This window comes from Nicotiana sylvestris, chromosome 10, assembly GCF_000393655.2.
Source record: "Nicotiana sylvestris chromosome 10, ASM39365v2, whole genome shotgun sequence".
Classification (NCBI taxonomy): domain Eukaryota; kingdom Viridiplantae; phylum Streptophyta; class Magnoliopsida; order Solanales; family Solanaceae; genus Nicotiana; species Nicotiana sylvestris.
In genome coordinates, this window is record NC_091066.1 from 76,474,797 (window position 1) to 76,501,423 (window position 26,627).

At 36.0% G+C, this 26,627-nt stretch overlaps 3 protein-coding genes across 3 annotated transcripts; all 3 read right to left on the reverse strand.

Annotated features, from left to right (window-relative positions):
- Positions 1-238: 238 nt before the first annotated feature.
- LOC104228669 (peroxidase 64-like) lies at positions 239-2,182 on the reverse strand. The gene is made up of 4 exons (XM_009781178.2): positions 1,892-2,182; positions 1,487-1,675; positions 1,228-1,390; positions 239-905 (listed from the first exon to the last, which is right to left on the reverse strand). Exons 1-4 carry the CDS (start codon positions 2,102-2,104, stop codon positions 508-510), a joined length of 963 nt encoding a protein of 320 aa, XP_009779480.1. The 5' UTR covers positions 2,105-2,182; the 3' UTR covers positions 239-507.
- Positions 2,183-15,618: 13,436 nt separating this feature from the next.
- On the reverse strand, positions 15,619-17,765 carry LOC104228666 (peroxidase 64-like). The gene is made up of 4 exons (XM_009781176.2): positions 17,501-17,765; positions 16,832-17,020; positions 16,507-16,669; positions 15,619-16,330 (listed from the first exon to the last, which is right to left on the reverse strand). The coding sequence occupies exons 1-4, from the start codon at positions 17,711-17,713 to the stop codon at positions 15,933-15,935; spliced, it is 963 nt and encodes a 320-aa protein (XP_009779478.1). The 5' UTR covers positions 17,714-17,765; the 3' UTR covers positions 15,619-15,932.
- A 6,055-nt stretch (positions 17,766-23,820) lies between these two features.
- On the reverse strand, positions 23,821-26,454 carry LOC104228665 (expansin-A11-like). The gene is made up of 3 exons (XM_009781175.2): positions 25,849-26,454; positions 25,292-25,613; positions 23,821-24,596 (listed from the first exon to the last, which is right to left on the reverse strand). The coding sequence occupies exons 1-3, from the start codon at positions 25,991-25,993 to the stop codon at positions 24,290-24,292; spliced, it is 774 nt and encodes a 257-aa protein (XP_009779477.1). The 5' UTR covers positions 25,994-26,454; the 3' UTR covers positions 23,821-24,289.
- Positions 26,455-26,627: the final 173 nt, after the last annotated feature.

Here is a 26,627-nt window from a genome sequence, read left to right on the forward strand (position 1 = left end):
TCTAATTGAAATTGGATGTATATTTCTATGTATACCTTCCTCAGTGTGCACAACTTATCTGATCTTTTTATTTCTCTTGATTTTCTATTGTTGTTCCATTGGGGGCCGCATTTAGTATATCGTGGTACAGAACAACATTGACAAATACTTGCTATTAGGATTCACACCACAAAATTCTTCTTCATTTAAGCCCCGATTTTTAGTAACAGGATATTCCAATCAAATCAACAAAAGGATAAAAGATAAATACATGCTACCATAGATCCTTCACCAAGTCTTCTTTGCTCAGAAAATTAAACACACATTGAGCTTTGTTTTCAGCTTGCTCCCTCAATTTCGGAGAAAAATTGATTACCCCCAGAAAGTGAAAAAAGGAAATGAAACAAATTAAGACACCCCAATACAATACCTTATAAAAAAAAAAAACACCCCAATACAATAAATGAACGGCCTGAGCCTGTGAAATAAATGTTTAACAAGCAACAAATAGAAATTTAGCCAGTGTCATCATCTAGTAAATCTGCAATCCAGCCTAACTTCTGGTCCATTACCATTTATGCTACTCATCTTGATCATAGAATTGGCAAATGCTTTAAAGAACTCATCCTGAGAGCCAGCATACCTTGAAACTAGTCTTTTGGTCCTTGTAGTAGCGAGCAAAGATTCATCAGAAGAGAAAAGGCTCTTTCCATTCAGTAGAAGCTTATAGTAGGCGTTGTCGAATAAAGTTGTAGTAGAATCCATAGTGGCACCTGCATTTCTGACCTTGTTGTGCATGGGGCAAACATTCTGCAGACGGGCTGCAAATGATGTTTGTAGTGTTGGATCAATGTCGTGATTATTGTCGAACTTGTGGATTCTGTTTTGGAAGGAAGAACAATGAGAGAATCCAAGAGTGTGCCCTCCTGTTAACAAGAAAAAAAATTATCTTTAATTTGTTAAAGTTAATTGGTATGATGATAACATGAGTTGAGCTTAAATGGAGAAGTGAAGATTCATATAATCGATCCCAACTTTTTTGAGAATGAGGCATAGTTGTTGTTGTAATTTGTTAAAATAGAAAAATCTTGATACGTATAATCAGTCTAGGAGATATACTATATTTTTCTTTAGCCAAGAAGAGACAAAGAGAGACGGATCTAGAATTTCAAATCATGAGGCGGTCCGAGCCCGCTACTATTTTATGATAGTGAATACAAGATTTAAAAAAAATATTTATATACTTACCCGAAAGCGCAACCAAATCATCCAAAGAAAGGCCTCTTTGGACGAAGTTTTGTTGCAGTTGAGAAATGTTGAATGTGGGAGAAGGTAATTGTCGGGTTTCAGTGGCTTTGGAGATTCTTCCATCTTTTCTACCTTTTGGCACATCCCAAGTAGGACCTCCGGACTGACACAAGATGACCAATAAATAATTTCACGTCCTCTATCAAAAACCTACCACTGATAAGAGATTTTTAATTGTTAAATTGAATATAGAACTTACAAGAGTAACAGCATCCCGAGCAGCGAGAGCCAAAATATCAGCACAAGAGACAACTCCAGGACACAAATCCTCGATTTGTTTCTTAACAGCGTCGATGACATAGAATGCGTGCAATGCAATATTAGGGGGGCCATCTTTCTCTGCTATGTTGTTTCTTGTGGAGTCTAGCAACACAGAGCCATCACAACCCTTTCATACACATACAAACATACATAATTAGTTAATTACTATGTATATAATTAGTGCATGTCATTAAGGGTAATGAGAAGTTCAAAGTTAAAATCACATACAGAAAGAAAAGCAGCACTCTTTTCGAAATTGACTAAAAAGGAAAGAGTATTACTCTTATATAACGGAACATGCACAGTGATTATCTAGAAACAAAGTAGAGAAGTGGAAAATTACTCTAACGAAACAATCATGGAAGTGCATCCTTAAAAGTGCAGCAGGAACTGTTTTGTCATTCAACATAGCTTTCTTCACGACTTTGGTGATAATCGACTCGGCCTTGGGACATGTATTGTCATAGTAATTGGAGCTCAGTGCGTTCACTGTACTGCTGGAAAACAACGCAAAAGCAAAGACTAGAGCAATAAGACATGATCTTGGTACTGCCATAATAACTACTTACGTTTGCCAAATTAAGCTCGTCTTTCTTTGTGCTTATTATAGACTTAACTTTGCTGTGAGACCTAAGGAACCATACAATGAGAATTTAAAGGGAAGTGATTGTAATAGATGCAGAAGACTACATATAGAGTTGTTACTGCAGTAGTAGTTATGTTTGTTAGCAAGTTTGGTCAGCTAGAAGCCTAGAACCATTAGAGTAATTTGGAATAGGAGTAGTTTGAAGTGAACCAATGATTACTGATTTTGGTTGCCACATAGAAACTAGTAAATATGCCATTGGTTGTTCAAGTACATGGGATCAGTAAGTCTGATGGATGAGTGGAGGCGAATCCAAGATTTTAATTTTATTAATACAGTATACTGTAGTATCTAGTGGTGGAGACATCCTTCTGGAGGTGGTGTCCAGACAGTTTGCCGATTTTTTTTACTAGATATATATACTACATAGTAATATGTAATAAATGGATAATATTTTTCTTAAATAAAATAATACTCCCTCTGCGCCATTTTACAGTGGTATCATTAGAAACTCTCATTTGGTAGCTCTTTTAGAAAATTATGTTTGCATGCAGTGGCCTTAAGTTAGTTAAATCGCTTCTATAAGTTAGGAACGAATTCTTGTTATCAGGTCACAAAAAGTGGAATAATAAGCTTCTGCTTAAAGCTAATTCCCTTTTAGGTTTGACTAGCAGTTGTAAAGTGAGACAAGCAAAATGAATGACCAACCTTTTCACTTACTTTAAAAGGGGAATGTTATTGTTGCAGTGATGGTTAGGGTTCAACTAATAAAGCATATATTGATTGATGACTTTCTTACTATTGTGGTTTTAATATTCGGAAAATTCTAATATCCCATGATCAAGTTTAGGAGCATATTTTGCCGGGCCATTGTGTAAGAGCTGTGAATTCTGTTTTTATGTTTCGCATGCCAACTACTTCTTATTGGTATTATTTATAATGCAAAGTCAAAGATTTCTTTTTGAAAATTCATTTACAACCAATAGCCATGAGTTTTTTTATTTTATAAGTGTCATATCTATTTCCAAGTGGCTTCTTGCATAAAACCTTGTGGCCAAATACTCTTAGATAATTAGTACATGGTAAGAATTTTTACATGTGGCATTGATTTAAAAGATTGTTTGACAAATGGCCTTGCTAAGCCAAGTGTCATTTTGCATGAGATGTGTTGTCATCTTGCATGAAAGAAAATTGACAAGTAAGTAAGACACTTATCATGAAACTAAACTCATTTTCATGCTATAATAGGATGATCATTAGTCATTATATTCACTCAAGTCTTAACCAAGAATTCATCTTGCTAATCCTTATTTTTTTTCTATAACATTTTAATTTCTGTAACAGCTGCAGATTAATTCCTTCATCTGTAACTGTCCAACAACTTTGCCTATAAAAACAGTCTTCTTTGTGAATTATCCAACATAGAAAATACTTTCATCTTCTCTTCTTTCCGGGCAACTGTTTTATGCAAATTCTAAACTTCCAGCCACGAGTGCACGTGTTTGGAGGTGCTGTGGAACCTTGGGGAGTGACCGGTCTTAACGATTTGCATCCAGTCGGGCCGAAATCGCTTTCAAGGCAATAGCTTGCCACGACACAGTATTTTTTATAAGTTGTTCTTCTTTCTTTCTTGTTCTTAGTCAATATTATCTACTCATTTTTCTTACATTTTGAAAACGATTTTACATATAATATTGACTAATGGCCACCACTTTGAACAAAACACTTCCTGATCTCTCAAAGCTTGAGCCTTTAAATGGAAACAATTATAAGCGTTGGTCCCATAAACTTTTAGTTATCTTTGAACAATTAGAAGTTGATTATGTTTTGTTTAACGATCCTCCTGCTAATATTGTTGATAATAATTCTAATGCTTTTAATATTATTGTTGCTGATGATGCTGCTAAATAGAAATTTGAAAAGGATTATAAAACTGTGAGAGGACATCTGCTTAACCATATGACTAACCCTCTCTTTGATTTGTTTATAAATTATAAATCTGCTAAAGTCATATGGGACAACTTGGGAAGAAATATGGTGTTGATGACGAGGGAAAAAAGAAGTATGTCGTTGGAAAGTGGATCAAGTTTCAAATGGTTGATGATAAGCCAATCATGGAACAGGTTCACGAGTATGAGAACTTGACTGCTGATATTTTGAACGAGGGCATGAAGATGTGTGAGATTCTTCAGGCCAATGTTCTACTTTAAAAGTTTCCACCTTCCGAGAGTGAATATAGGAATCAACTGAAACACAAGAAGAAAAACTTAACTCTTCAAGAACTGATCAATCACATGAGGACTGAGGAAGCAAACTATCTCAAAGATGAGGAGTCTGAACAGCTTAAGGATAAGATGAAATCTCTCTTTCTTAATTCTTCTAAATCTAACCTTATGAAATCTTCTAGTACTTTGTGTAAGATAGGTTTAAAGGAAAACAGAAAAAAGGACATGTGAAGAAACAGAATTACTTCAATAAGCCAAAGGGCCATATTCAAAAGTCGAAAGGACCTTGCTATGTCTGCGGCAAAATTGGTCACAAGGCTTTTCAGTGCAATCAGAGACAAGGACAAAGCTCAAAGAACGGAAGTAAAGCTCCAGCCCAAGCTAACCTTACTGAGGGTGGTGATGTCATTGTTGTTGTGGTTGTTGAGGCGAACATGGTGGCTAACAAGACTAATTGGATAGTGGACACATGCGTTTCAAGTCACCTTTGCGCTAATAAGGAGCTATTTCACGACTTTGAGGAATCTGCTGATGGCGAGTGTGTCTACATGGGTAACTCCACTACAGCTGGAGTTATGGGTAAAGGAAATATTCTCCTTAAGTTAATTTCTGAAAAAAAACCTTTGCCTTGAACAATGTTCTATATGCACCCTCCCTTCGTAGAAACTTAGTTTCTGGTGTGCTTCTCAACAAAGCAGGTCTTAAATTTATTTTTGAATATGATAAAGTTTTTATTTCTCGTGGGAGAGACTTTGTTGGGAAGGGTTACCTAAGTGGGAGTTTATTTGTACTGAACATCGCTCAAGAGATTATTAATAATGTTAGTGCTTTCAATTCTGCTTATATTGCTGAGTCTATTGATTTGTGGCATGGTAGACTAGGTCATATTAATATTGCTTCTATTAAAAACCTTAGAAAAATAGAATTAATTCCTGCAGTTAATATTGATAATTTTTCTAAGTATCATATTTGTGTAGAAGCAAAACATACCAAAAAGCCTTTTGAGAATGTAATAGTAGAAAAATAGAATTGCTTGAACTAGTACATTCAAACTTAACAGATATCAAGAATATTGTTAGTAAGGGTGGAAAGAAATACTACATCACCTTTGTAGATGACTTTTCTAGATACACTAAGGTATATCTTCTTAAGTCAAAAGATGAGGCTGAAAGCATATTTTTAAAATACAAGGCAGAAGTAAAGAACCAATTAGACAGAAAAATCAAGAGGCTTAGGTCTGACAGGGGTGGTGAATATAGTACTAATACTCTAGAAGCCTTTTGTGAGAAAAATAGTAGTATACATGAGGTTAGTGCTCCCTATATTCCCCAACAAAATGGTGTAGCCTAACGGAAAAATAGAACCCTTAAGGAAATGCTGAATTCTATGCTTTTGAGTTCAGGTTTATCTGATAATATGTGGGGGAGGGGGGAAGCTGTTTTATCTGCATGTTATGTTCTTAATAAAGTCCCTCATAAGAAGTCAGATAAAACCCCGTATGAGTTATGGAAAGTGTTTGCCCCTAACTCGAAAATTTTGAAAGTGTGGGGGTGTTTGGCTAAGGTTGGTCTACCTGATTTTAAACAAGTAACTGTTCGACCCAAGACTTTTGATGCTATTTTCATTGGTTATGCTCAAAATAGTGCTGCATATAGGTTTATGTCTTTGAATGATAGTTCTATTTGTGAATCTAGAGATGCAGAATTTTTTGAGCAAGTTTTTCTATTGAAAAATAATGTGCCTAGTGATGTGCCTAATAATGCTTCTACATCTATTATGTTAATTCTCATATTGTGTCTTCTTCTAGTGTTACTGCTAATGAGCATGAAAATAAATTTAGAAGAAGTAAGAGGCATAGAATTGAAGCTAAATTTGGTCCTGAATTTATTACTACTTTTTTGACTGAACATACTGATCTTGATATTTTGAGTGATGAATTAGTATCAATCTATTTAATAAAATAAGACCCTAAGACATACAGTGAAGCAATGAGGCCAATAGATGTTAGTTTTTGGAAAGAAGCCATTAAAAGTGAATTAGACTCTATAGTTTCTAATCACACTTGAGACTTATCTGATTTGCCTAAAGGTTGTAAACCCATAAGTAGCAAGTGGATATTTAAGAAGAAATTGAGACCTGATGGTACAATTGAGAAATATAAGGCTAGACTTGTTATTAGGGGTTTTAACCAAAAAAAAGACATTGATTACTTTGGCACTTATTCTTCTGTGACTAAGATAATGACTATTAGAACTCTTGCTACTTTAGCCGCTATTCATAATTTAGTGATACATCAAATGGATGTTAAAATAGCTTTCCTAAATGGTGATTTAAAGAAAGAGATCTATATGTCTCAGCCTGAGGAATTTGTGATCCAAGGACAAAAGAATAAAGTATGCAAATTAAGAAAGTTATTGTATGGTCTAATGCATGCACCTAAACAATGGTATGAAAATTTTAATAGCACATTAGTGCATCTGATACTTGTGTTTATTCCAAGATGATAGGATTAGATTTTGTTATTATATATTTGTATGTGGATGAATGGTTAATATTTGGCCCTAATGTGAATGTCGTTAATGAGACTAAAAAAATTTTGTCTTCTAAATTTGAAATAAAAAGGTATTGGAGAAGCATATATGATTTTAGGGGTTAAAATCAAAAGAACTTCAAATGGTTTTTCATAATTCTTTGATTAGAACTGGAAACACCCATGCATGCTTTTATTGTGGTAAAAATGGTCACAACACTAACCAATGCATGAACAGAATCAAAACAGAAAGGGGCTCTAAAAATCCCAATAATCCGTCGCGTTTTTATTGTGGAAAACGTGGTCACACTTCTAATCGTTGCAGGTTTAAGGACAACAAGAGATGGGTCTAGCGACCTAAATCCTCTAGTCAAGCTAACACTCAGAAATCTAACTATTCAGGACTCAAGCAGGCTTGGGTACCTAAAAACAAGTAACCTTGTTTTGCAGGAACACCGCAAGAAGAATCGAAAAGGAAAATGGTATCTTGACAGCGCGTGTTCCAGACATATGACTGGTGACAAACAATTATTCAAAACAGTCACCAAACTAGATGCAAGAACAGTTACCTTTGGAGATAAATCATTTGGAAATGTAATTGGAGTTGGAAACGTTCCCCTAAGCTCAACATGTGATGTGGATGAAGTATACCTGGTTGATGAACTTGGTCACAATCTTCTCAGTATCAGTCAACTATGTGACAATGACTATGAGGTTCATTTTAAGAAACATGGCTAGTTTATAGAAGACGAATAAGGTAAAGTTATTCTTTCAGTTAATAGAGACTAGAATATATATACTATCAGTAATATAGATAGCCTTGGTAATCAAACTTATCTTACTTCTATGATTAATGATCCTTGGGTTTGGCAGAAAAAACTTGGACATGCTAGCATGCATACTATTCAAAAACTTTCTAAACACGATCTTGCCATTGGTGTTCCAAAACTAGATTTTCAAAAGATCATATTTTTTATGCATGTCAACTAGGAAAGCAAACTCATTCATCTTTCAAAATCAAAAACATTGTTTCTACTACTAAACCTCGTCAACTACTACATATGGATTTGTTTGTTCCAACTAGAACTGCTAGTATCGATGGTAGAAAATATGTTTTTGTTATTGTGGGTGATTTTTATCGATTTACGTGAGTTATTTTTCTAAGTTATAAAGATGAAGCTCTAAGGAATTTTGAATTTTTCTATAAGAAGGTTCGACGTGAAAAAGGATAATACATTTCTACTATTAGAAGTGATCACGGAGGAGAATTTGAAAGCAGAACTTTTGAAAACTTTTGCAATGACCAAGGAATCTCTCACAACTTCTCTTTGCCAAGGTTGCCTCAACATAATGGAGTGGTAGAACATAAAAATAGAACCTTATAGGACATGGCAAGAACTATGATTGTGGAAAACTCTCTACCCCACCACTTCTGGGCCGAAGCTATGAGCACAACATGTCATATTATTAGCATGTGTTTGATTCGACCCATTCTTAAAAAGACTCCATATGAGATATTGAATGGTAAGAAACCCAACATCAGTTACTTTCACCCATTTGGATGCAAATACTTCATTCACAATAATGGAAAGGATAATCTGGGTAAGTTTGATCCAAAAAGTGATGAAGGTATATTTCTTGGATATTCTCCCTCAAGTATAGCATATAGAGTTTACAATAAAAGAACCTTATGCATTGAAGAATCAATTCATGTTATTTTTGTTAATACTAACCCTCACTCAAGGGATGAAAAATTTCATGAAGATGAGGAAATTTCTATTGTCCCTAAGTCTGTTGTTGTAGGAAATGACTGTCAAAATGAGTTAACTAGTCACCAGAATTAGTACATTGAGGAGCACATCCATGAATCTTCTTCAATAGAACAGTCGACTACTGAGTAAAGGGAACCAACCACGAACATCCCAAATGAATGGAAAAGTGAACCTGGATATCATCATAAATTCATTATCGGAAATCCACAGGAAGGAATCACTACCAGAAGATCTCAAAAGCTCAACTCTCACATGGCTATAATCTCTCAACTTGAGCCAAAGAAAGTGGATGAAACTGCTCGTAAAGGATTCAAACTATTTCAAATGGATGTAAAAAGTACCTTTCTAAATGGATACATCTTTGAAGAAGTTTATGTGAAGCAACCTCTTGGGTTTGTAAATGATACTCCCCTAGATCATGTATTCAAGTTGACTAAAGCTCTATACGGACTCAAGCAAGCTCCCCGAGCTTGGTATGAAAGATTAAGCTCCTTCCTTCTAAATCAAGATTTCAAACGAGGTAATATCGATACAACACTGTTTATTAAGCACTCAAATTCAGGTAATCTTATCACTCAAATTTATGTTGACGATATTATTTTTGGAAGTCATAACTCTGTACTATGTGAAGAATTCGCTCATACGATAAAAGGAGAATTTGAAATGAGCATGATAGGAGAGCTAACTTTTTTCTTGGATTGCAAATCAAACAGTCTCCCAAAGGGATCTTTATCAGCCAAATCAAGTACATCAAGGAACTTATAAAGAAGTTTGGCATGGAGAATGTTAAGACCATTGGGACTCCAATGAGTCCAACAACTATGCCTGATGAAGATAACAATGGAAAACGCGTTGATGAAACATGTATAGAGGAATGATTGGATCGTTATTATATCTCACTGCTAGTTGACCAGATATAATATTTAGTGTGTGTAAATGTGAAAAGTTTCAGTCGGCTTCAAAGGAATCCCATCTTACCGCTGTTAAATACATTATTAGATACCTTATTAGGACCCTTGAATTAGGATTATGGTATTCTCATTCTAACAATTTTGTTTTAAAAGGATTTTTCAGATGCAGATTTTGCAGGTGATAAGATCGACATGAAAAGTACTAGTGGCACATGCCAACTGTTGGGAAATGCAATATTTTCCTGGCATAGCAAGAAATAAAATTATGTTGCCTTGTCAACGACTAAAGCAGAATATTTAGCTGTTGGAAGTTGTTGTACACAAGTCCTTTGGATCATGCATCAACTTCTCGACTATGATTTATCTCTTACATCTACTCCTATATATTGTGATAATACTAGTGCTATATGTTTGTCAAAAAATTTTGTCAATCAATCTAGAGCAAAACATTTAGAAATCAAGTATCATTTTATCCGTGATCATGTTTCTAAAGGTGATATTGTATTATAATTCATTAGTACTGAATCTCAAATTGATGATATTTTTACAAAACCTTTTTTAGAAGAAAGATTTTGCTTACTGCGAAAAAAGATTGGCATTATGTCTATTTTGTGAATCAAATCTTTTGTATGTGTTTAAAATATTTTATTTTCTTTCTTATGTGTGCTTAACTGTTGAAGTATATTTACTTTGATGTAAGTGTAATTATTACACCTCCATCAGAACCGCCGAAAAATCTCCTCAGAAGAGTCACTTCCTTCTGAATCCACCTTTTCTATTAACCAATGCAACCCTTCAACCTTCAAAACACTTAGATTAAAACCCTCTTGTCTCCCTTTCATTCATCATTCTCTCCAAACAGATTTCCTCACCATGGCGAAAAGAAACCTCTCATCCTCCACTGCTACCAGACGAAGCAGATGTTTTTAGAAAACCCACAATCCGGAAGAAATCGTAACCTAGAATCTTCCATCGACTCAGATTTTCTCAAAACCGACAATGCGGAAGAAACCGTAGACCTGGAATCTTCCATCGACTCAGATTTTCTCAAAACCGACAATGAAAGCATTGAATCTTTGGAGTACCTTCCCATTAGCCAAAAAAAGGCAGGAAAGAGGCCCATGGAGCAAACCCACCAAAAGCCTGCATGCAAGAAATGAAAAGTAGAGAGTATGAAATTTGGGCCAAAGGACAAATTAATCTTCTATGAACCAAGTGAGAAATCAAGGTTTGAGTCCTATAAGTCAAAATCTATGGCTTATGGACACCCTGTAAGTCTCTCTCTTATGAAAATCTGTACTGTGATGTGATTGCTATTTTTGATTTTCAATAACTTTCCTCTCTGTTCAATAGTATTGGGAACTCTGTGTATGAAGAACCTATGAGAATGTTCTTTGCTAATTTTTTTGTGAATGATAAAGATGATTTGGAGTCCATGGTTTTAGGCATTCAAATTTTTCTTGACTCTTATCCATGTGAGAAGATATTTTATGATAAGTTTAACGGGTACGATGTTTTTATGCAAATTTCCTGGCCAAAAGACTTTGAAGTTTCCTTAGAAGAGGAAATAGCCTTCCTGTTTGATAATTCTCCTGACATTGGTCCAAAAAATCTAAAGTTTGAATACTGTGTTTTGGCCCACATGATAGCCACCACTTTACTTCCTAGAACCGGGTCCCTCAGCACCCTGTCTACCAGGGATATCTTTGTTCTTTACTGTCTTGTGAACAATAAAAGACTTGAATGGTTTGTATGGATTCGTCAGTCTATGCTCGAGAGTATCATGGACATATTCTCTACCGCTGCTTGTCCACCCTATGGCCTGCTAATCTCACATATTCTTGAAGTTATGAAGGTTGATTTGGCACCTTTCTCACCTCAAGTATATTACCAGTACCTATGATAAGATAGCCTTTTCTATGATGGGTTACACTTTAAGTAATGATGGATGGGTCAAGCGCGCCAAACTTGAAAGTGTTCCAATGCAGTTTGAAGCACCCACTGAACCACCAGAGTCTCAGTCGACCACCTCTCAAAATCTTCAGCAGATTCAGCAATATCTAGATAGGGTAAAACTCATGCTCATTGAGATGAAAGAACAGGTGGACAAGATCAGGGAAGTCACCAAGGAAACAGGTACAGATGTGGCCAAGCTTAGGATGGATATGGGAGCCACATGGAGACAAGGAATCAGGGCATTCAACTCCATAATAGCAAAGATGGACAAGCTCGTCAATGATGTTGAAACCTCTTATGACTCCTTCTGCACCAAAGTAATCAACACCCTCAAGTACTTCCTGGGGAGAAATTAAGGCATGTTGTATGTGTTAAAAACAATTTTTTTTGTGTGCTTGCTTTTGTTCTGTAATTTATTTGTGCATTGGTCAGTATGAACCATCACTCTATGCCTCTGCTGAAGGCATTACTTATGTTGCCTGAACTAGTTTGCATATTATATGTATATTATTTCCTCTATTATGTATCCTTGGTTTGTATTTTCTTTCCTTTTTGATTGATGTGAAAGGGGGAGAACATTATGGAGAGTAGAGTAAATAAACTCAGGAGGAGCATGTATCTCAAGAAACAACTCAGGGGGAGCAGGCATCTCAAGTTATATGAAAGGGAAGTATACTTGTTTACTCTCTCTTTATTGTCATCATAAAAAAGGGAGAGATTGTTACATCTAAGTTTTAATGATGACAATTGTGCAAAGCTAAATCCTATCTACTTTGATTGCAAGAATCAAGGCACTACCAATGGCATCAACAAATGGAAATAAGATCGAAGAAAATTTGATGATGCTAAATCAAAGGAAGTCAAGCCAACAAAAAGGAAACCTAATCAGTCTCGCTATCTCAGTCTCAATCAAAGGACATCGAGAATGTCTAACAAGGAAGCATATCAAGTGCAACTTGAGAATACCAGGCATCTCCTCAAAGGTTATATTAGAAGATTGACCAACCAAATCAAAGCCTCAAATCACTCCATGAAATGAGGACATGAAAAGGAATGACATAAACGAATCAAGCCCATCTCTAGTGCAGGATTCAGAGGCATCCCTTGGGTCAAATCTCTTAGAGGATTCAGTGCCTCAATCAAGATCAATCTTCAACAGCCCTTTAACTCTCGTATAAGAAGATTTCCAATTTCAAGAGGAAGATTCATGCAACTACGAACACTGTCTTCTAAGTCTCTCTAGTTCTTAGTACAAACACTGTATTCTTAAGTTTATAAGTGTCACAAAAGATAGGAAGAGTTAGAACACAAAAGAGAGTTGTGTCAACATCCAGAAATTACTGTTGCTAAACATCGTTGGTGGTGAACGAACTAAAACCATCATTGTTGTAATTCTTTATCAAGATCTAAGAGAACCCTTGTGACCCAAGGGAAATTGGACGAAAGTACCACACTGGTACCGAACCAGTATAAAAAATGTAGTGTCTTGTTTAGCTTTTAATTCGTTTGGTTCATCTCTACTTTATCTATTTGTTGCGTAAAACCTAGCCGACTAAACTTACAATTAGTCAACAAATTTTTGATAGACCACAATTCACCCCCCTCCCCTTGTACTTTCAAAAAATTTGTCTTCTAGAGCTCCAAAAATCGCCCAACCAAGTGAAAATGTGAGAGGAATGGGCTAAGTCCCAAAATAAAACCCACCTCTGCCCAGCGATCATCGCACTTGTGGTCACTTGACTGCATTTGTGGCCCCACAGGAGCGGTCTAAGGATCGCATCTCCGAACAGCCTTCGTGTCCAGCATTTTCGCTTCTACGGACACAAATCCGCTTCTGCATGTCTGCTTCTGTGCGTCTTCATCCCAGGCTCATTTTTGCTTCTTCGAAACCACTCCGCACCTGCGCTTGAGCCTCTGCATCTGCGGAAGAGCATGCCCTTCAACTTTCGCCCTTGCGCTCCACTGCACGCATCTGTGAGCTCGCAGGTGCGGTAAATTCCTTTCACCTGCGAATCCAGCCAGCCTCAATACCAACCACTTCTACGACCCCTGGGACTCTTCTGCGGTCTCGCACCTGCGGCCAAAACCTCACAGGTGCGACTGCACCAGAAGCCTTAAGCTTCAACAATTATTTAAGTCCAAAACTCGATCTGATTCCAATCCTATTCACACCTGAGGCCTCCAGGACCCCATCCAACCATACCAACGCATCCTAAAACATGATACAAACTTAGTTGAAGCCTCAAATTACGTCAAACAACATTAAAACTACGAATCAATGGTCAGAAGCTTTCTTTCAACTTTCAAACTTCGCCGAACGCGTCTGAATTACACTTAAATATTCTGGAATGACGCCAAACTTTACGTGCTAGATAAAAATCACGATACGAACCTATTTCAAAGATCAGAACCACAAATGGACATCGATAACATCAAAGACTACTTCAAACCAAATTTAGGCGATTCTTAAGCTTTCAAAATGCCAAATTTCCTTATCAAGCACTGAAATACTCCCGGACCACCCCGATACTGAACCAGAACATACGCCCAAGTCTAAAATCATCGTACGAACTTATTGGAACCTTCAAATCCCGATTCGGAGGTCGTTTACTCAAAAGTCAAATATTGGTCAACTCTTCCAACTTAAAGCTTCTGAATTTTCCATCCGAGTCAACTCTGAACTTCCCAAAAACCAAATTCCAACTCCACGTACAAGTCATAGTACATGAAGTGAAGCTACTCAAGGCCTTAAACCACCGAGCGACGCGCTAGAGCTCAAAATGACCGGTCGAGTCGTTACAATAACTACTTGTATAATTGGCACCGATAAATAGAATTTCCTCGCTACTCAGTTTTAGTCATCATGTGACCTCAAAATAGTCATTGACACCCTCTTTTTTTAAATCAAAGTTGGAATTTTTGTAAAAATAAAAAAAAATTACTTTTAATTTTTAGAATTTTATCTATATATATTAACAATTTTTACTTCAACAAATTTATAAATTAAAAAAAAATATTTAACCAACTTAAAAGTCTTATAACTCTTAAGAAGTTTAACATAATAAGTATTTACAAACAAAAAAAAAGTAAAAAAGAAAGTTATGAACTAAACTAGTTGATACAGACGTTTAAAGTAAACGAGATTACACATCAAACTAAAATTTTCATTATAATAAAATTAACAATTTCAACATATATAAACTAAACTACACTAAATTAAAAAACTACAAATAATCTCAATAAAGCATTCTCATGCTTTAACATAAATTACGAAAGAGAGAACCAAAATTCACTTAGTGGAAAGGTTTTTTTTTTTCTTTTTCTTGAAGTAAAATAGAGTTTAAGAAGAATAGCTCTTGTGGTAATAACAGAAGGCAAAATAGAAAATAGCAAGGTAACAATAGGTGATAGGAAAAAAGGTAACGTGAAATGATGAACTGGAACATAAAATGCAATGTAGAATATGAGTTTGCCGCCGAAACAGAGATTTGAACTTGTGAACGCCGCCCCCATTATGAACCCTCTTTAGGTCTCTCACCATCAACTCACAAGATAGGGGGCAAGTTGAAGGTATAAGTAATGCAGATAGACAAACTGTTCTATTCTATGGTATTCACCTTTGACACTGCTTTTCACGGGGACTTCATCGATGACTTCTGTTCACATTTTCTGTGTGTTGGCATCCTGCTGTGCACTAGTCCAGGAACAGAGGGAAGTGAAGATTAGGAGATTTTCAGGTGCCAATTCTTTACCTAAGTGATTAGTTTTTCTTAATTTGAAGTAAAATCCTATTGTGCTAATTGTCTGTCAAAACTGAATTTTTGCACAAGGCTTCTGAACACCAACTGACCAACACAAGGCCTCCACCATCCCAACACATGAAATCCTAAGCTCCTTCAGATTACATGGACATTACGGCACTCCATTTCACATTGTTTGGTCCTCCTTTCTAATTGCAATTATGGATGCATATTCTTACACCTTCATCAATGTGTACAGCTGATCTGATTTTTATTTCTCTTGATTTTCTAATGTTGTCCCATTGGAAGCATTTAGTATATTTTGGTAGAAAAGGACATTGACAAATACATGCTGTTAGGAATCACACAACAAATTCCTTCTTGATTTAAGCCCCCACTTTTAGTAACAATACATTCCAATGAAATCAACAAAGGGATAAAAGATAAATCACCAAGTAAGTCTTCTTTGCTCAGAAAACTAAAACACACACTTTGAGCTTTTTTTTTTTTTTTTTGGCTTGCTCCCTCAACTTTTAAAAAAATGATTAAACCCCAGAAAGTGAAAAAAGTAAATGAAACAAATTAAAGCACTCCAATTACAATAAATGAAAGGCTTAAGCCTGTGAAATAAATGTCTTAACAACTTGAAGTTTAGTCAGGGTTATCATCTAGTAAATCTGCAGTCCAGTCTAACTTCTTGTCCATTACCACTTATGCTACTCATCTTGATCATAGAATTGGCAAATGCTTTAAAGAACTCATCCTGAGAGCCAGCATACTTTGAAACTAGTTTTTTGGTCCTTGTAGTAGCGAGCAAAGATTCATCAGAAGAGAAAAGGCTCTTTCCATTCAGTAGAAGCTTATAGTAGGCGTTGTCGAATAAAGTTGTAGTAGAATCCATGGTGGCACCTGCATTTCTGACCTTGTTGTGCATGGGGCAAACATTCTGAAGACTGGCTGCAAATGATGTTTGTAGTGTTGGATCAGTGTCGTGATTATTGTCGAACTTGTGGATTCTGTTTTGGAAGGAAGAACAATGAGCGAATCCAAGAGTGTGCCCTCCTGTTAACAGAGTAAGAAAGAGCTTTAATTTGTTAACAAAGAAAAATCTTGAGTCGCTGAAACCAGTCTAGGAGATATTAAATTTTTCCTTGAGGCAAGTAGATAGAAGAGGAATTATATATAGTTCAAATTGAGAGCCATGAATGCGACCAATAGAAGAACATGGAGTTGCTTACCTGAAAGTGCAACCAAATCATCCAAAGAAAGGCCTCTTTGGGCAAAGTTCTGTTGCAGTTGAGAAATGTTGAAGGTGGGAGAAGGTAGTTGTCGCGTTTCAGTGGCTTTGGAGATTCTTCCATCTTTTCTACCTTTTGGCACATCCCAAGTAGGACCTCCAGACTGGACACAATACATATGCCCAATGAATAATTTCACATATTAATGGAGAAGTGATATTGGCTTTCTTTTTTGGTTGCTAGGAATATTTTTAATGGTAATATCATGTTTATAGTATTTATTTGCCAGCAGTGAATAGTTTAGCAGTAGATATATAGAACTTACAAGAGCAACAGCATCCCGAGCAGCGAGAGCCAAAATATCAGCACAAGAGACAACTCCAGGACACAAATCCTCGATTTGTTTCTTAACAGCGTCGATGACATAAAATGCGTGCAATGAGATGTTAGGGGGTCCATCTTTTTCTGCTTTGTTGTTTCTTGTTGAGTTCAGCAGCACAGAGCCATCACAACCCTATAAAACCATATATAATTAGTTAATATTATACTCATCATAACTCCTAAGAAAAGCTACAACACAAAATGATCACAACAAAAAAGAAATACATTATTGGCAAGTCACGTTTTGAATAAATGAGAAGTGTTTGTTGGTCCTCAGGAAAGGGAAAAAATAGGAAGTTTGATATTTACTTCCCGTTTCATTTTATATGAGTATGTTTGACTAGGAAATTAGGAGCTTAAGAAGGAAGAAAAACAAATGGCACGTACTAAACTACCCTTAGAATTGTGGTCTACAATACATCATGCATTTCAGTGGCCGTAAGAGCATGTCATTCGGGATAAGAAGAAACGTAACGTGTAAAGCTAAAAAGTTCCAAATGTAAAAAGATGACATTCTTTTCGAAACAGACTAAAAAGTAAAGAGTGATATATAAAATGAAGCGCACGGAAAAATTAGCTACAAAACAAAGTAACTAGAGAAGTGGAAATTTACTCTAACAAAACAATCATGGAAGTGCATCCTTAAAAGCGCAGCTGGAACAGTTTTATCATTCAACATAGCTTTCTTGACAACTTTTTTGATGGTTGACTCGGCCTTGGGGCATGTATTGTCATAGTAATTGGAGCTTAGTGCGTTCACTGCAGTACTGGAATACAATGCAAAAGCAAATACTAGAGCAATAAGACATGATCTTGGTACTGCCATTATTACGTTTGCCAAATTAAGCCTATCTTTCTTTATGCTTAATTTAGACTTGGAACATTGCTACGAGACATACAATGTGCATTTAAAGTGGAGAGATTGTACTAGAGGGCAAAAGACTACACAAAGAGTTGTTACTGGAATTGGTTAGGTTTGTTAGCATGTTTGGTCAGCTAGAACCGTTAGAGTGATATGGAACAGGAGTAGTTTGATATTCTTACTATTTAATTTGATTCTGCTTTGTGAAGCTGCACGTTCATTTTCTTAAACTTGAAGTGATCCCAATGATTACTGGTTTTGGTTGCCACATAGAAACTAGTAAGCATTATGCCATTGGTTGTTCAAATTAATACATGGGATCAGTATGTCTGATGGATTAATCCAAGATTTTAAGTTTGATATATACAATATACCATAGTATCCAGTGGCGGAGACAGACATCCTGCTAAAGGGGTGTCCTGAAACTTCACCGAAATTTTTTACTAGACATATATACTTACTAATTAGTGGGTAATATGGAGTAATATTTTTTTTTCTTAGATAAAATAATACTTCCTCCGCCCCATTTTACAGTGGTATCATTAGAAACTCTCATTTGGTAGATTTTTTAGAAAATTCTGTATGCATGTAGTGGCTTTAAAGTTAGTTAAATCGCTTCTATAAGTCAATAACGAGTTCTTGTTATTAGGTCGCATAAAGTGGAGGAACAAGCTATCTTCTGTTAAGGCTGTATTGTGGTCCGGGTCCTGGCCTAAACAGGCCTGGACTTGAGGCGGTCCCAGGCCAAATGGTCTCGGGCTTCACGGTCCCAATGTGTGGAACCGGCCCACGGTGGTCCTAAGCCCACATGGTCCCGGGCTAAATGGGCCGGGCCCGCGGGCCTAACGGGCCTTTTTTCGTTCCGGACTATTTTTTTAAATTTTTTTTTATCTAAGGCACTTTCTTGTAAATTATATATGTATATACTAGTATAAATTGCTTATATATAGCTATATAAATATATATAGTATATATAGTATGTATTGCCTTATATATATGTATGTATATATATATATATATATATATATACTATATCAAATTTAAACACAAAATAAATTGCAAAGAAATATTCAAGGGAATGTCTTATATATTTTACTATTACGACATTAACAAAGAATGACAATATCTTTCTTAGTCTTCCTCCCCCCAATGGAATGAGCACAACAAGGTACTAATACCACCATTAAAAGGAAAAAAAACTAAGGAAGATGTGCCAAAATACAAGTTACATGTTAGTCTATGTATTATCTCTAACAAATCTCATAAATCCTTCAAGGCCCGGAGGAATTTCAGTTGGTGGTGGTGGAAAAGAAGCTTGTTCATCACCGCTTCGGGGCGAAGAAGCATCCTGCGCAAGTTCCGCTAGCATTTCTTCATAAGCTTCATCTATCTCCGATTGTGATTCTGCAAGTCCAAAATTTCTTCTTTCCTAACAGATCCAATCTCTGAAGAGTACTGATTTTTCTAAGCTCTCCCTCATAGACGCTCTATGATCACTGATTTGAAGTCTCGCTCGACTGAATGCGCTCTCCGATGCCACTGTTGAAGCTTGAACACTTAAAATATCTCGAGCCATCCTTGAAAGAACCGGATAGTGTTTTTGTTTGTCCTTCCACCATTCCAAAACATCTAAGGAGCCGTCGGGATTCTCTGATTCAAGTCCCTGCGACAAATAAACTTGAAGCTCATTTAGTTGTGAACTATCACCAAAATTATCACCTTGAGAACCCCTGAACTCCGTCCAAGAACTAAGGGCTTTTAGGCCCGCAGTTCTTTTAGATGCTTGCGAACTAGACGAAGTTGGAGTTGGAACATTTGGTCTAGCTTGATCTAAGGCAAATTGATAAGCATTATAAATTGTTTGAACATTTATTTTAATTGAGGCTTTTGCATCTCCAAGTTTAGCAAATTCCTCAGCTGAAAGTGATAAAGCGTTATAAATTTTTGAATACCAAAAGTGAGGACCTCCTAATTTCATTGTAGGATTTAACAATGCAGCAACACCAAAAATAGGGGGATAGGGAAAAATATTTTTTAAACTTAGCTTTCATAGAATTAATAGCTTCTTGATAAATTACACCACCCTCTGAAAATTGAGTAAATAAATCTACAAATGCTGCAATATAAACTAAACAGTTAGAAATAGTAGGGGTTAAATACATAAGTACCCAACTGACCAATGACCCAAATCCCCTTTACACACTTTTTGTGGATAATAATAGTATTACACACGCAACCTTTCTAAAGTGTATCTAGTACATACCATTTTTGACTCGCGTGTTTACACACAAAAGAAGCGCGTGAAATTTGAGTTTTTGCTATTATATTATTTATTAAAGTGCCACGTGTTCAAATTTTATTTAATTGGGTCACAACCCCTTATTCTCCATCTTCATCCTCTGAACTCACTCCCCCAATTTGTGGTGTAGATAAAGGACGTGGCATTGAAAGCATCAGGAGTATATAAGTAAGGTACTCCATGTTCAACTCTGCCGCCGACGTCTCTATGGAAGAACGAAAGCCAAAATGATACATTGGACTCGATGTCGTCAGATAAATTCTGGTAGTCACACAAGAGAACAGGTAGTTCGAGTTCTAGCTCGGCAGCAGGGAGGAAGGAACTGAATGCGAGGGAAAAGGGATATCGAGCAAGGAAATTACACTGGTGTCGGCGTTTCGAGTGACCAGCGAGGTGAACCGGTGGTGTTCTTTGAAGAAAGCGAACCTAAAGAGTGGGTGGGTCAGGTTGAGCCGGCCGTGTTAACTTCATTGGAGAAACCTAACTAGTAACGCAATTCCGTCAACTTTTGATTGAATTTCCTCCTCGATTTGGTTTTGCATCTGTAATTTTAAATCAAATGGCAGTAATGATTTCAAAAAGTTGGCTTATAGCTTAATGACCATATTTGATGGCAAGGAATATTTTGGTAGAATGTTCTTGGTTGTCTCCATTTTAAAACCTGCTCTATAATGGTGTTGCAGGTATAATAGTGTTGCAGGTATTTGTTGAAGAAGATGAGGGCATATTTGTAATTTTATTTTTTATATTTTTATTTTTAAGTTTATAAACAAAAGTCAAACATGTGAAATACATGAATGAACTTTTTACGGGACCTGGTCAAAAGAGGTGTGTACTAGATACAGTTTAAAAAAGTTGCGTGTATAATATTATTATCATCCATAGAAAGTGTGTAAAAGGGATTTGGGCAATAGGTCAGGTGACAAGTTATGTATGTTGCCAAATAGTAGGATAATATTGGCCAGATAATTCATTTGTAGCAATATGAAATTGTTCTAAAAAGTCTACAAGCATTTTAACATTACTCCAATCTTGATTTGTAAGGTGCTCATCATTATCATCATCATCATCACCACCACCTACACGAGCATTATACGTTGCGCTTATTGGGTTCCTATATTCATATGCAACAACTAAACTTTCATACATGTAATTTCATCTAGTTGAACAAGCTTTTGGAACCTTTCTTTCTCTAAGGCCAAATTCATCACAATTTTTAAAATAGTCTCTAAGTCTACTTCTACTGTTTGAATAAAAAAGCCAATTAAGAGCCATTTTAACCTTTTTAATTTCTACATTTAAAACTTTCATACCAGCGCCGACAATTAAATGGTAAATATGACAAATACATCTAACATGAAAAATATTATTAAATGCAGGATTTAGTGTAGTTGTAAGCAAGCCTATAGTGTTAGTGTTACTAGAAGCATTATCCATTGAAATCGACATAATTTTATCTCTAATGCAAAAATATCTACAAATATTTGCAACTGTGTTAGCAATAAACTTACCTGTGTGGCGTGAATTAATTATTCTATAAGCAATAATGAGCTTTTGCATTATCCACTCATCATCTATCCAATGACTTGTAACAGTTAGATAATCACAGTCATTACCACTTCTACCAATATCAGTAGTAATAGTAATGCGACAATCTATATGAGTAAATAAATAGCGCAAATCTTATTCATGTTTATGTTTATAAATATCGCTCTTTACGGTTGCGCGAGGCCATCCTTTATAAGTAGGATTAAAAACTCTTATAATATAATGCACAAAATGAGGGTTAGAAGGAAAACTATAGGGTAAGCACATAACAGTAACTATTTTTGCCAATTCTTCACGATTTTTATTTAGATCATAATATAAAATACCACCGGTAACAGTGTTAATTCCCGGTTGAACTAGATTTGAACCTGTACTAGGGTTAACCGTAGTATCTACACTTGTCCCCTCTTGCGCATTTTTCATTTATAAAAATCTAGTTTTTTCTCTAGGGTGTGTCTTTATGTGTCTAGTCAAACTACCCGTACCGCTACGGTCTCCAGTAAATTTATGAACTAGTTGAGACCCACAAGTTTTACACTTAGCCTTATTTTGTTCTCTTCGTTGAGTAAAAAAGTGTCAAACAAGAGATATTTTAGGTCGTTTAGCAGGTTGTCTATTAAAAGTAGGGGTTACTACAGGAGGGTCAGGCGGGGCATCATTTGGGTTACTAACAGGACTAGTAGGTGTATCATCTAAATCCGGTTGCGTTTCATCTAAATCATCATTTTTCTCATCATTTTCACAGATAGTTTCATTAGGATAAAGAGCATTCATAACTTCTCCATTTAATTGTTGACCTGGTGCAACATCATGGCAAAATTGGCCATCGAAAAATTGAAAACAAGGGTTATCACTATCAAGAATAATAGGTGGAGGAGGACGGGTAACAGGTCTGGGTCGGGGAGCCGAGGGAAGAGTAGTAGCTTGGCTACTAGATTCACCAATTTTAGATTTTCCCTTACCCTTACCACCAAAAAAAAATTTCAAAGAAAATGCTATATTAATTATAATTATACTAATAAAAGTAACAAAACTATAATATTAAAACTTAAGAGTTGGAACGAGTTTACCAAATTGACGAACAACTTCTTGAAAATTGAATATCGTTGAAGACTTGAATACTTCAATTCACCAACTTCATAATTTTTCATGAAATTGCAATAATAAAGTAAGCAATTATAGAAGAAAATTAGAGAGAGATTGATGAATTTGTGAGTAAAAATGAAAGAATGTGGGGGTATTTATAGTTGAGAATTGGAAAAAGTGTAATTATAAAAAGTTTGAGGGCCAAATGGCTATTTTGTAAAGTGCTAAACGGTTGAATTTTGATGGCCAACGGCTAGATTATAAAAATCTGACCGTTTTTTTTAAAAAAAATAGTCGTTGGTGCCCGTTTGGCCCGTTGGGCCCGGTTGAACTGGCCCAGGCCCGCCTGCCGGTCCCGGGCTTAACGGTTCCGGGCTCACGGGTTATTTGGGTTGGACCGGCCCGCTACGGACTTATGCACCACTAGAGATCGGGCCCGCTTGAACCGGCTTTGGTCCTGGGCCGGTCCCGGACCACAATACAGCCTTAGCTTCTGCTTAAAGCTCCCCTTTTAGGTTTGAATAATAGTTGGAAAGTGCGGTTTATGAGGCAAGCAAAATGACCAAACTTTTACTACTCTAATTAAGGAATGTTATTGTTGCATTGGTGGATAGGTTTGAACTACTAAAGTACAGATTGATTAATGACTATCTTACGGTTGCAGTTTAATATTCAGAAAATTCTAATATCACATGACCAAGTTAAGTAGAAGCATGTTATGCCGGGACATTTTGTAAGAGCTCTGAATTTTTTTTTCGTGTCATAAAATATATAGAATCTGACCAACTACTTTTGTCACCATGGTATCCAGGAAAAACTTATCTATATTCTGTTTACACTACTCTATTGAATACATAATATTCTTCTTCACATACATTGTTTCTACTAAATCATTAACTAATGCACCTTGTTCTCACTTTAATTTATCATTTAATCATGGTAAATTAATATGATTTGATATATAAATTGAGTTGAATCTATCCAGCATCTCACCAAAAATCAATCTTTCTCTGTTTTGAAGAGAAAGGAACTGAAGCCATCTAAGAAATTTGTAACTTTGGGCATGTCCATCTTGATTTTTGTACCAAAATGAGTTTTTAATGCTCTAGGTTTGCCACTAATCACCATAAAAGGAAAAGGAAAAAAAAAATACACGCTTCACTGTATTCACCAATTCTTGTTTGCTACAAGACAGAAATATTTGTACTGAAAATGATAAACAGGAATATTTGGTACAAGAAAATGGTCATATTATAAGAGTAGAAGAAAGGGGAAATCAAAAGTATAATTATACAACTGTCTTATTCATCCTTTCATATCGTAAAATGCAATATTTTGAACTGCCCTACTTAAACCAATACGTACTAATTGTTTTGTTTTTCACCAGCTTTATTTGTACCAGACCACCAATTCCTCAATAGTCAAGCCACTCCAGAATTAATCTTCAATTCCTCCTTGAGATTCTCTTTCTCCAATATTATATGTATATCTGAATAAAAGCAAAAGAAAAATGGGCATGGGCGGGCTGCTTTCTGTAAAAAGTAAGCACGCCGCTGCCTAAGAACCCAAGAACTCTAAAATCATATTCTTTGACCATTTTCTGTATATCAGAACTGAGTGTGGCTTGAGAATGTCTGTCCAAATTTCCAACCAGCTGGAACAACATTTAAGAATGTTTTTGTGACACCATCAGTGGTAGTGACCTTAAAAGATATAGATTGTCCATCAAGATATGCATTGGATTGCCAACTTGCTCCCCAATTCCTAGACATGGTCAACCAGTTTGTGTTTGAGCCTTTGATTTGAACAGATTGAACAGATCCTGCCCCTGCTACATTGCTTACCAAGACTAGTTCAAAATAGTCCCTTCCATTGATTGTGAATCTAACTCCATGTTTCTTCTTGCAAGGAACTCTGCTCCACAAAAAACATCAAGTATGTCAAATCAACTTGTCTGGTAAAAATGTGAAGGACTCATAGACGAAGTTACAATTTGAAGTTTACGGGTTCAGTATTCTAGTCTTTTTAAGTTACTGGGTTCTCAACTAATAATTTGTACATAATAAATGAGTTTTACAAGACAAATACAAAGTTTGGACCAAAGTTACTAAGTTCAGTCAAACCCGTAATTTGGTGTCTGGCTCCGTCCCGGAAAGGACTTATGTTTAAGTCAACCCGAAAATCTAATTTATAAGGCGTGAAGTGTCTAAGACCTTACAAGGACATAACATCTCATTCTCCCAATCAATATGAGATGTTCTAACACCGTAAGAAGGATGAACAATATAACACGGAGGCCTAACATTAATATTGGATAAATCAAGAAGTACAAATATACCTGCCTCTGATACCTTATAAAGAAATGGATATTAAACCTAACTCAATCTCAAAGTTAGCTTATAAGATGAGAACTGCACAGTACTATATGATGAGACAATGTTCCATTCCCTCAATCAAAAAGGAATGTTCTAACATTATCTTAGAACTTTACTACTATAAATCATGCCAAGAATCTTGACAACTCTTAGTGGAACTAATCTCATTTAGAATGAAGATTGTGTCATTCTATGGACTAATAATATGTAAATTAAATGAACAATGAGGACTACCTTTTGTAGAGCACGGGAACAATGCCTCCTTTGTAAATACCAATCTTTTCCCAAGCAGGTTGAGCCATGTCGAAATGGGGACGAGGAGGGTTACACCAGCCTCCATTGTTACTAGGAAGATTGTAATTTGGTGGGCAAAAATTTGTAGCTGTAATTGTAACAGATACTCCCTTCTTGCACCATGCGGGGTCTGCCTTATAATCACAGATGATCTTGTAGCATTGGCCACAGGATCCTCCATCATTGAACAATGCAGTGCTCAATGCTGCTGTCCTTGTTCCATACCCTGTTGAATACAAGTTTCCATATCCACAAGCACCACCTACAAAATTACCAAATCACTTGTTATTAATCAAGATTCCAGTCAATTACAAGGTCCAATTAATTAGTATGATGTTGAGAGATGTTGTGTCTTTAAAAATGGATCCAACATATAAGTAGTGGGTGCACCTAGTCTCGAATTTTATAAACGCGTAAAGGAATTTTAAAGAAAATATGTGTATATACAGAGGTGCACCTACTACATTAAAATCTTGGATCCGTCTCTATCTACGTACCCATTGTGCCAGAAGCATCAGCTCCACCATAAAATGTGGCATGAGCACTTGACCATCCAGAATCTGCTGAAAAACCATTTGCACTTAAGAAAATGGTGCACAAACCAATTATGAATCCCAGTGCTAGAATGCCATTGTTGCCCATTTTTCTTAGTGGTTTCCAATAGCAGAAGAAATAACAAGATTGGTGAAGAAAATGAGGAATTAATTGGAGCTATGGTGAATTCTACAGTAGAACTGACATAACCAAGAAAAGTGATTGTTACTTAAATAGGTGCACTGTTTATTGATACAACCACCTCACATGTGATCACTGCAACTAGAGGGGGAAGAAAAAAATAAGAACTTTTAATATAAAATTAAATTATCTCTGCAGAAAACTGCAGACTTCAGACCTCATTCAATTATTCCCACGTTCAACTTCTTAGCCCACATGGTTTTCCCAAGTGAGAAGCAGTGAATGCATCAAAAACCCATCTCAATTTGTCATATTTTTCTAATGTTTTTTCTTGGTTCTTTATGAAATAAGGCTAACACATTCAATGTTCTATTACCAAGTAGAGAATAATTTTTCTGTCAAATTGTGATGTTACCTCACATGGCTTTGATTGACCTACATGCCTCTGAGTTATGTCTTATCATTATTATCTGTAAATGCACATGTGGTGATATGAGGCCTCTGTCATTTGCATGCTTGTTTTCCAAGTCTAATTTAATAGGAGCATTATATTTTAGCTAGGAGTATAAATAACTTAATTATCATTAGTTACCAAAAGAGA